We start from the raw sequence: 11,123 nt of genomic DNA, 5'->3' as shown, positions 1-11,123 counted from the left end.
TTATTTTGGTACCCCCTTCCCCATTATATTCTTTTTTGTATTCTTGTCTGGTTTTAGTAAGATAATATAACATTTTGGAATGAAAACACAAAAGAGCAGTCCAAAACTGGAGGCCAGAATAGCAAATATCTCTACAGCAACACTGAACTTCCCAGGAGAGCTGACATACGCTGGGATAAAAGTGATCCATACAGCGCAGAATATCAGCATGCTAAAGGTGATAAATTTGGCTTCGTTAAAATTATCGGGCAGTTTCCGGGCCAGAAAAGCAAGAATGAAACATAACATGGCCAGAAGTCCTATGTACCCAAGTACAGCCCAAAAACCTAAAGCTGAGCCCAGAGCACACTCTAAGATGATTTTGTCTTTGAATATCTTAAGATTCTTAAATGGAAAAGGAGGAGAAATTACTAACCAGAGGATACATATGATAACTTGTATAACAGTGAAGCCCACAACAGTGAGTCTCTGCTGGGCAGGCCCAAACCATTTCCTAACATTACTACCTGGAAGTGTGGCCCTGAAGGCCATTAACACGACTATAGTTTTCCCTAGAACACAAGAGATACAGAGAACAAAGGTGATGCCAAATGCTGTGTGTCGCAGCATGCAGGACCACTCAGAGGGCCTGCCCATGAAGATCAGAGAACACAGGAAACACAGAGTCAATGAGAAGAGCAGCAGGAAGCTCAGCTCAGAGTTGTTGGCCCTGACAATAGGAGTTTTCCTGTATCTGAAGAAAGTGAATGCCACAACAGCAGTGATGCATGTTCCAAATAAGGATGCTGCAGTGAGCAGCGCTCCCATAATCTCTTCATATGATAGAAACTCTGCCTCCTTCTTCACACAAGCATCTCTTCTCTCATTTGACCAGAACTCAGGGTGGCATCGCACACAGTTGATGGAATCTGAAACAAAAAGCAGTTAATAGACTTTCTCAGTACACTTTTCTTTTCTTTTGTCTCAACCTTACATCTTTTCCTTGCGTATAAGACTGGTAACATGTCATTGTTTTGACATAAATGATTTGGATTCATAAGAACTGGTGCCCCCAGAAATGTTTCATAGTTCCATAATTTCATCATGTGGTGGAACATCAAATGCCATATCAACATTTCTAGAATTCTTTAAAACTGTTGTAATATACAGTATAGTCTGGTTGAAAACTATGTCAAAATGAGATGTAGAGAATCACAGACTTTGGTTTCTGATTTTAGAGTTAATGTTAATAATTATCTTATGTGCATGGTCTAATACTGGTACAGGTAACATTTTGAGTTACACAACAACCCTGCCTTAGTGTCTTTTGTGTTGTGTATATACATGTTGGGTGATTAATTGGTCTTCAAGCAATGTCTTTAAAACAGACAAATAGCTTTAACTTTGAACATTGCTTAATATGCAGCTGCAACTCACAATGGGGGACCAGCATTTGTATAAGGGGGACCATGTATTTTGAGTGAGTTGACCTTAAATCAATGATCATTTTGATAACTTTCAACAGATAAATCACTGTACCAGTAATGTTGCTTATTTCTCCCTCTGCACATTTTAAACAGTCATAGCAGCAGACAGGCTTTCCTTTCTGGAGAACCTTGCGAGTTCCTGGAGGACATTTCTCACTGCAAACTGACAAAGGCACCTGCATGAAAAAAACAATGCTAAGTAAACAATAGTTACTTTGGTAACTCCAGATTCTTGCATACGCAGTCATGAAGATTTTCTTTCCCGCCCTTGCGTCCAGCACGGGCCTCAACTACGTCCGCATTTACTGCATATATACACAGGGGACCCATTGTTCGTCTCCCAAAAACATCAGCTTTTTCTTCAACAAATGTTCTAGGAGCAGGTGGCCCAGACCTTAGAGGGCTACGCCTACATTCATAGAATCTGGCGTTACCAAAGTAACTATCGTTCTATTTCGCATAGGCTTCGCCCTCTAAGGGATGCGCTATTGGGTTAGGGCGAAGCGGATGTAGTCAAAGCCACCAGCGGCACAAGGTCCACAAGCCAAACATAGACTACATTTCCCCAGCAAAAATGTACAGGCTTAGTCAGAGTCATTCTTCTGATAAAGCCTGCCATGCTAATGGCGTTCCCGGAAAAGGTTCATATGGCCCGCAATATGATGGCAGTAGTTCAATGATTACATATTGAGCGTGATTGACCCTGTTGCGTATGCAACGGAGAGACATGATTATCTCTGTGCATGTAACATGATTATGACAATGTATGAGATAAGAACTGTATCTCACAAGAAATTCCCCTAGATACAGGAGAGGTCAGACAGCAGAGCAGGGTTGCTGCAGCACTAGGTGTGTGTGAGATTGGTAACAATCAGGCATCCGCTTTTCTTTCTTTCTTTTTTTCTTTTTTTTAAGTTCACATTCAACGCGGCATTACACAACATTGACTGTGGACAGAACCGAACAAGACATAGAAGGTTCAGACATATCTCGCAGATAAAAGCGGATTAAGGGCACGGGGAAGCCCAAAAGGCTTGATGTCGGCTACTGCCATGCCTTTAAATAGAGCCGCAGACGCCAACAGAGCCCTCGTAGAGTGACCTTGAATGTCTTGGGGGGCTCTTCCCCTTCCGTGCTATAAGCCTGGGTAACGCGGAAACGCTTCACCAGGGCATGCTCAAAAACTGTCCTTTCACCAAAACCTTTGTGGCAGGATGAGATGGCTGCTGCGAATGCTTTGACTGTAGATGGAGCCAAATTGTTATCCACCAGAGTTTTTAGGTACGTCAACCCGAGAGGTAAGGGACACAACGTGGGATGCGTGTCCCTCTCTGTGCACCAGCGCTGGAATGCAGACCAGCGCCCTGCGTAACCTGCTATGGTAGAGGGGGCTCTGGAGCCCTGGATGGTGCGCACCACGGCGGGGGGCAAGCCTAATCTCTGTAAGCGTTCCCACTCAGAAACCAGCTCCACAGCCTCTGAGTAATCACTGGGGGATGGGAGATTGCGCCGTTCAGCTGCGACAGTGCGTCTCCCCGCCACAGAATCTGCCAGGGGGGAGCCACCAGCAGCTGAACGAGGGTTGGGAACCAGGATGCGCTTGTGCGCTCCAGTGCGACCAGAACAATTAACAGATTCTCCTCCTGGACGTGCTCCAAGAGGCGAGGGATTAGAGGGACCGGGGGAAAGGCGTATAGGAGGGTTTTGGGCCAGGGATGGTGGGAGAATGCGTCTACGCCGAAGAGAGGATTGTCCCGCGCGCTTAAGGAAAACCACAGTGTGCACTGTGTGTTTTCTCCTGAAGCGAACAGATCCACCTCCGCTTCCCCGAACCTGCTCCATAACATTTGAACGGTAGTGGGATTCAATCTCCACTCGTTGTGGGAGGGCCCCCCATCAATATCAAGTCGGCCGCCCGGTTAAAAATTCCGGGGATATATACTGCTTTGAGAGACAGCAGGTGGCTGTGCGCCAACAGTAGGAGGAATCTGGCTATTTCCAACAGCTGTGCTGAGCGTATGCCGCCCTTGCGGTTTATGAATGCTGCCGTCGTGATGTTGTCTGTCCGCACAACGACATGTCTCCCCGTCACCACTGGTGTAAAGTGTTTCGACACCTTCAACACCGTGGACAGCTCCAGGCAGTTTTTGTGAGGGAGAGGGGAGGAGGCCACCTCTGGACTTTCCTCATGTGGAGGAGACCCAGGGGGACCACAGTGTGTGCCACGGACATCATGCCCAAGAGCATCACTGACAGCGGTGACACTGTTGTGTGTGGCCTGAAGCGGGACAACAGAGAAGTCAGGGCTTCCTGTCTCGGTGCTGACAGCCTGGCTCTCATGGTGATCGAGTTCATGTCCACGCCCAGATAAACTATCGATGCTGTGGGGACAAGGGCGCTCTTTTGCCAATTTATGGCAAAACCCAACGTTTGTAGGTGCTGCAGAACCTCCATTGTTTGCATCGCCGTCTGCTCCCGAGAATGAGCAGATTGTCCAAATAAAAGAGGACTCTGATGCCCCTCTCCCGTAGAGGCTGGAGCGCCGTTTCCATGAACTTGGAAACGGTGCGGGGGGCTAGTGAGTATCCAAACGGCAGCCGGTTGAACTGGAAACGGGCACCTTGGAAGGAAAAGCACAGGAATTTCTGGTGCCTGGGAATGATTTGGATGTGAAAGTAAGCGTTTTTCAGATCCACGGAGGTGAACCATTCGTTGTGGCGCACACATTCCAACAGGTGCCACATGGTGAGCATGTGGAAGGGGCGCTCCATGATATACCGGTTGAATTTCGACAGGTCAAGGATGGGACGGAGTCCTCCTGACTTCTTCGGGGTGAGAGAATAGCGAGAGTAAAAACCCTTGTTTTCCTCCCCTGGAGGGACGCGGGAAACAGCTCCGCTTGTCAACAGCCCTTCTAGCTCTGACGTCGTTGCGTCTGGCCCTGCCAGGGATGATACCGTCTTCTCCAACACACCCGCGAAAGTGGACGGGGGGAGGCGAACTGGAGTATGTAACCCTGTGTTTTCAGCTTTGACACCCATGAGTCCATGTGTGTCAAGCCAATCCATACTGCGCTGCACTCTGACAGCAGGCGAGCACATGTCTGAGTGTTGTTCACTGACATGGCATGCAGTGAGCGCAGAGCCCATCCCGCCGCTGGGCGCGATACCAGTGATCGTGTCGCCCAGCCCATGGTAGGACTTTTTTGTAAAGGGCAGTGGCCAGTCGCCGCCTTGTGGGGCGGGAGCGGTCACGGGGTTAACACAAACCCTGTCGCGCCGGCGTCGCGGTGGAGAGGTGGGTGGTCAAGGAGCGTCGTCCATTCCCGCTGCCTTCCCAGCAAGGAGGCCGTGGCGCCCTGGTGTGTGCTTGTGTGGGGAACAACTTTCATATCAGCACTATGTTTAGAGCAAACAGGGCCTTTTCGGATGAGAGGAAACTCATCCAAGCTCATTCGCTTGGAGGGATTGGCCCTTAAAAGGGCCGTTGTGTTTCCAACTCTCAGCTGAAGAGGGGCAGACGATCCCCGCGCCCGTCATTGCCACCGCCGCTGCTGCTTGCTGGGTGGCTCGGGAGGCGGATTGGTCCAGGTGGAAGCCGCTCTCATGGTTCTCCGGGCTCATGCAGGTTGAGGGCCGTGTGGCGTCTGCTGTCGCTGCGGAGGGGGACCAGGTGGGGCCTAAGCTTGGGAAGATGCAGCCGCAGCAGATGCTGCAGGGCGCTTCCTCTTGTGGCGGTCATGGCGACGGCAGGGCTGTGGAGGAGCCGCCTTCCACGAGCCGCTCGGCGTCCTCCGCCGCTTGATGGAGATGGGACATGGCAGTCTGTAGTCGTGGCCCAAATAGTCCATTGGGGGCTATGGGGCCTTACAGAAGCTTGCGTCTAATGTCCGCTGGCAGCTGTGACATGTGGAGCCATATGTTTCACTTGGCCACAGTCTGCCAAGCCATCACCCTGGACAGCGCCACCGTAGACGCCGTGGTCAGGGTAAGGATGGCGGTCATAGCCTTACCAATCTCCGTGGCAAGCTCCGAGGGGAGGTCGCCGGGAGTAGTGGCCATCGCGGAGATGGCGGAGGCCAGTAAGGCAATGTTGTTTTGTGCCGCCAGCCCTTGAGCAGCACATTGCTGGGCCCGGTCAGTGACTTGGGCACACACTTGATCTTGGGGAGAGGGAGGCGTGGGCTTCCGGTGGCCGAAGAAAGTAGCTTTCGGGAGTAGAATGGACGCCAGGCTCCCCTCCAGGGGAGGGACCAAAGGAAAACCTGAGTCAGTGTCGCCTTGAACCCGAGTAAACGGGGCATAGCGAGAGACGGGAGCCTTCCGTTTCCGCGGCTGGGAGAAAGCCTCGTCCACAATTGGCCGAAACTCTGTGAAGCTCGGCCAGAGTGGGGCCCGTGAAGAGGGCGGCTCCTGGGCATAAACATCACCGCTCAAAAGGCCGCGAGCGGGGGCTGGCAGCTCCGCCGGGAGCGCTATGCCTCTCAGCTCCGCCGCCTTCTTGATGATCTCCGGCAGGTCAGCGAAGAGAGCCTTAGCGGTGGAAGTCGCTGGGGCAAAGGGGAAGGCCGCTCGGGCGGTGCCCCAGGCCGTTCCAGAGACTGAGAGAGCTCCAGTGGGAAAGCGTGGATCGCCGTCTCAAGGTCCAATCCCCCCAAGGGGGAGGAGGGGGATCCTCCCAGAGGTGAGGAGGGGAAACCGGTGATGGAGGCGCTTTCCAAGAGAAATGACTCCAGCGGACTCGTGCTCGTTGAAAACGCCGTCCGCCAGCGGTTCCAAGGTGCCGCCGGATTCCTGTCTGTCTGCCCAGCTGCCATCTCTGTCCCCGCTAGCCTGGCAAACCAGAAAAGCTTCCGCCCGTCGATTTAGCTCTTTGGATGACAGGCGGGCGCAAAACTGGCACGGGGGGTGAGATTCTGGCCGGCATGAACAGCACCCAGGCAGGCCTCGCAACGGGGGTGGAGGTCCAGCGGAATGATGTAGCTGGTCCGTCAGGAGGGGCAGATGCGGGCACCGGTGGAAAGTCTTGAGTTTGTCTTCAAACTGCGTAGTTGAAGAAAAAGTGGGGAAAAAGTGGGAAACGAACAACGGGCCCGCTGTGTATATATGCAGTAAATGCGGACGTAGTTGAGGCCCATGCTGGACGCAAGGGCGGGAAAGAAAATCTTCACGACTGCGCATGCACGAAGGGATGAACCCAATAGCGTAGCCCTTAGAAGGCAAAGCCTATACGAAATAGAACTGTAGGGGCATTCACTTTGACAAGTTGATGGCTTTGCAAGCCTCTATTACTAATTTTAATGTATGCAAACCACTATTATGACACAACAACTTAAACTAACTAATCACTCATTGAAAGTTTAAATTTTAAATGCAGAGAAAATAACAATAAGTTACAGTAATACCATTTTAGCATACCTGTTGTGAGTTCTTTGCCCAAATTAAAGACTTATTTTGCAGATTCAGCTGTTTGTTTGCTGGTAGAGATGCATCATAAAGACCAACTGTGACAAAGTCCACAATGCCATGTTCTGTTGGCTGCCAGTTTATAATTGCATACTTTGCTGCTGGGTCTCCATTCTCATTAAAGTAAACATCATCTCCTTCCTTAGTTTTGAACTGTATCATTGTTATGTGCTGTAAAATCTAAGAATACATGTATACATATGTATTATTATCTGACATTGTGTAGCCCAATTGGTTAACAGGATGGTGGATTGATTTTATTTTATATTTTTTATTTCATATTTCTCCATGTTAATATAACTTACTGGAAAAACTATAATTTAAGTAGTTTGTGTTAAACTCACCGTAAATGGATCTAGCTGCACCTTGTTGTTACAGGTTTTGTTACAGCTGAGAATATTATGAAGCGCATGAGCCACAGCATACACTCCTTTATAAACATTGTAAAAGATAGGCATGAGCGACATATCAAGGAAGCTGTTTTGCGCTCCAGTCAGATCTTCATGGCCAGTACATTCTCTCTGATTCCCTGCTGAAGATTGGGACTGTTTGAACTTACAGTTAAATAATGTCTCCCAAAACTCTGGAAATGTTTCATTACTAGATGAATTAAGTGGCTTCACATCCAACATGAACTCTCTCAATCCACTGACATGTGCTTTTGTGATGGACAGGCCTACGGCACCGTCTAGAATGTGATTCTTATCCATTACTGCAGTGTGGGAATCAGAGATCCAGGCCTCAGTACCTACCCACTGGTACCCAGTCAGGTTGTGCTTAGACATCTCAAATATTATTATATCAATATCCATGTGGGAGAGAAAAGTGACAATCACCTTGGAAGTGGAAGCCTTGATAGTGTCAATAATCTTTTGTATTTTCTCTGGTGGATCTGTTCTAAAGAACGATACAGAGTACTCTAAACATATGCCCAAATGCTGGGCAGTTTCTGTAAATATGGCCATGCCATTGTTGCCATAATCCTCATTTGATCTGATAGCTCCAACCCACGTCCAACCAAAGTGCCACACCAACTGAGCCAGGGCTCTGCTCTGGTAATAGTCACTGGGTATTGTTCTGAGAAAGGAAGGGTACTTAGTTTTATCACTCAGACAAGCACAAGTAGCAAAGTGGCTGATCTAAAAGAAAGAAGAAAATATATCACAATATGAAGATAGAAATTTACATTGTTTTCAAAACACACATCCTTTTTTTGCTATGACCAGCTGAAATAATCACAAAATATTACATATATTACATATTACACATTACATATATAAAAATATTATTTTTACCAATCTTACCCACCATTGGGATACGAAAGGGTCCGATGACAGTAGATACAGCCATGCAAGGAGAAGAGGAGGTCTCTCCTATAATGGCCTGCACTTGTGCGGGTGTGTTACATGGTGCCTCGGTGGGTGCAGATAATATCTCATTACCATTAGCCAAGGCCAGTGCAACCTTCACACTTCTGGCAATGGAGCCACAGACATCATAGATCTTATAGCCCAGAGAGATACCAGGCAGCAGGTCTGTGCTGTTATTAATCTCCTCAATGGCAAAGAGCATAGCCTGGGCATACTGTAAATCTCTGAAATTGAAACTTGATGCGGACAGTTATAAATAGTTGGAATTGGTCCATGAAATAGAAAACAATAGCATAGAAAATAACCTATTATTTAACTATTTAATAGCTACAACAGGAATTTTTAAGGACTATAAATTAATGTTTCATAAGTTTGACTTCATCATTTATGTGTTTTGCAAACAAAATTGAAGGGAAATGGAAATGCAGACGATATATTGTGAAACAGTGGCAAAGTACATCAAAAAAATGTACACAAAACAGGGAATATTTCTCATTGTTTCACATAGCTTGATAACTTATCTGTATCTGTTTTGTATCTGTACCCCCTTCCACTCTATATCTTTATATGTAAAACATTTACCTGGTGCATTCCAGTGGCAAGGGTTTTTGCCTATAGGTTTCCTGTCTATTTATCCAGCTGCTGTGGAAAGAGAAGATTCCCCCCAACATAATGTCCCCATTCTTAGATAGCTGGGGGTTCTCAGGATCCCCTCTCTGCCTGCACACCAGCCCCTCAGCCTGAGAGAAAGATGCCACCAGCAACAGCTGTAAAAGTGCCCAACCCTGCTCTGGCCACCTTTGTGTGGACACCATGCTGTCTAAGAGTGCTAACTCACTTGGTGGCATCACATTCACGTAAATCAAAAGCTTGCACTGGTATTTATACATTTTTGCAGCATGAAATACATTAATGGAGCTATGATACGGTAGCAGGCGGGACTAGAGGAAGGAGGTGCCCAAACAGAAAAATAGATTTTTTGTCCTTAGCAGCCTGGTATCACCAAGTGGCATATGATTATAATTACTTCGGAAGTTACTTTGATTGTCATCAAAACAACGTTTTTTTTTATTTGCATGTGTTGTTTCATGCCATTTACTAGTGTCATCTCAAAATGTACAATATGTAAGGTTCGGCCTCTAGTTGTCTCAATCAAAACAACCGATGTACATACTTTTGATTATGTGAACATGAAGATGCATGGGATTATTAGAGTTGTTGTCATTATTGCATTCGTTTTTTGTACAAACAAATGTATTAAGACTAGTTCAGTTGTGTATTTATTGTTCTGGAATTAATTCGCAATGTCTCCGAAAAGACAATTACAGGCTGGATGTCAAAGCTTCAGAAATAAAATCACACTGAAGACCTCTTTGGAAAGGTCCAACCTGGTGTTAGCTTTCATGCTAAACAATCAGAACGACACTAACTGAAAGTGATGCAGAGATATTGAACATTGCATAACTTCATTTATGGATTCATCAGTATGGTTTCTATTTTGTATGGGCTTTGCCCTTCGGCTGATGAAAGCCCACACCGGCGTCTCCTTGTGACTAAATCCATGCCCACCTACTGACCGCGTGCAACTGTGTGCCACCTACATGACAAAAGCCTGGAACATTGTTCTGCTGACGCGGCCATAAGGCCCTGCGGGCAGTGCCCACCTGGTCCAATCCACCCCTGAGCCGCCTTGCATGTTAGCTAGGAGAGTGAGTGACTTACGCACACTGTCGGCCTCACCGTCCTGCCTTTCTATTAAAGAGGACGGAAGCGTGGCTACTTTACAGCCAAATACCTCATTTATGCCAAAAGTCACAAATAACTCTGCCCTTATCTCAGTATATTTAACGCACAGCAGGCATCATGCGGACACAGCAGCTCTTCATTCACTATTGAAAACACAAGGCGCGGGTCTTTCAAAACAGTGGCTGTGTGATGTTATCACCCACGCCTATAGTGGACAGGGAGTGGCATCCGGGCACACTGCACGAGACTGTTATCAGCATCCACGGCCCTCCTCAGAGGTATGACAGTGACTGACATCTGTGCATTGGTGTCGCGGACATCTCTTGCGCAATGTGTTTCCATAACTCTCTCAGTCTTATCCGCACTTAACGGCAGTTGATGCATTATTAGATGTGGTTTGCAATTGTCTCCATGCTCCTGCACCAGAATGCCCTTGAGGAATGAACTTTGCATTATTTAATGATGAAATTAATCTTTAATTATGGAGCACCTTCAAAATCCATGCGGCCGGTTCTTACAACTTTAAGCAGGCCAGTCATGGAGATGTCAGGTTTTTAAGAAAACAATATTAATGTTGATTCATAACAAAACCTGTAAAGTGTGAGTAGGAAGAGGAGTCTATGTTATCTGCTTGTGGATTTTGGTGTCACAGGTGGCATTGACTACATCAGCTTTGCCCTAAACCCAATAGCAATAACTCTTAGAGGGCAAAGCCTGTACAAAATAGAACAATAGTCAGGTATTGTAACTCCGGTGTCGATGAGTATAGGCATAGCCCTCTAAGATCCACACCACCAACATTGGCTGAAGAAGAATGCTGATGTCGGTAGCACATCTCTGGTCTTGCAGCTGTAATATACAGTAACAGCGGATGTAAGAAAGGCCCGTGAAGGGCACATGAGAGAAAAATAAATATTCATAACTGCGCAATTGCAAGGGATAAACTCAATAGCAACAGCTCTTAACACTAGAACTGCCATGACGGTCATTTTGACCCGTTTGAAATTTACATATGTAATAACTTTGCTGGATAAAAAAATACAATCCTGCTGGTTCCTGACTTTTCCTAAAAGGCT

The 11,123-nt window shown here is 47.2% G+C and overlaps 1 protein-coding gene across 1 annotated transcript; it reads right to left on the bottom strand.

Moving 5' to 3' along the window:
- On the bottom strand, positions 1-9,048 carry LOC117942133 (extracellular calcium-sensing receptor-like). Its single transcript, XM_034867459.1, has 6 exons — positions 8,884-9,048; positions 8,240-8,537; positions 7,276-8,070; positions 6,884-7,111; positions 1,519-1,642; positions 1-908 (listed from the first exon to the last, which is right to left on the bottom strand). The coding sequence occupies exons 1-6, from the start codon at positions 8,970-8,972 to the stop codon at positions 1-3; spliced, it is 2,442 nt and encodes an 813-aa protein (XP_034723350.1). The 5' UTR covers positions 8,973-9,048.
- Positions 9,049-11,123: the final 2,075 nt, after the last annotated feature.

This window comes from Etheostoma cragini, chromosome 3 (assembly GCF_013103735.1).
Source record: "Etheostoma cragini isolate CJK2018 chromosome 3, CSU_Ecrag_1.0, whole genome shotgun sequence".
NCBI lineage: Eukaryota > Metazoa > Chordata > Actinopteri > Perciformes > Percidae > Etheostoma > Etheostoma cragini.
Note: the sequence above shows the minus strand (reverse complement) of the source record. Positions and strands in the feature narration are given on the sequence as shown.

Coding starts and splice junctions, on each gene's coding strand:
- LOC117942133 (XM_034867459.1), bottom strand. CDS start 8,972: ATGTTGGGGGGAATCTTCTCTTTCCACAGCAGCTGGATAAATAGACAG. Junction 8,538..8,883: donor TTGCCACTGGAATGCACCAG/GTAAATGTTTTA, acceptor GTCCGCATCAAG/TTTCAATTTCAGAGATTTAC. Junction 7,112..7,275: donor TGCAGCTAGATCCATTTACG/GTGAGTTTAACA, acceptor ATGTATTCTTAG/ATTTTACAGCACATAACAAT.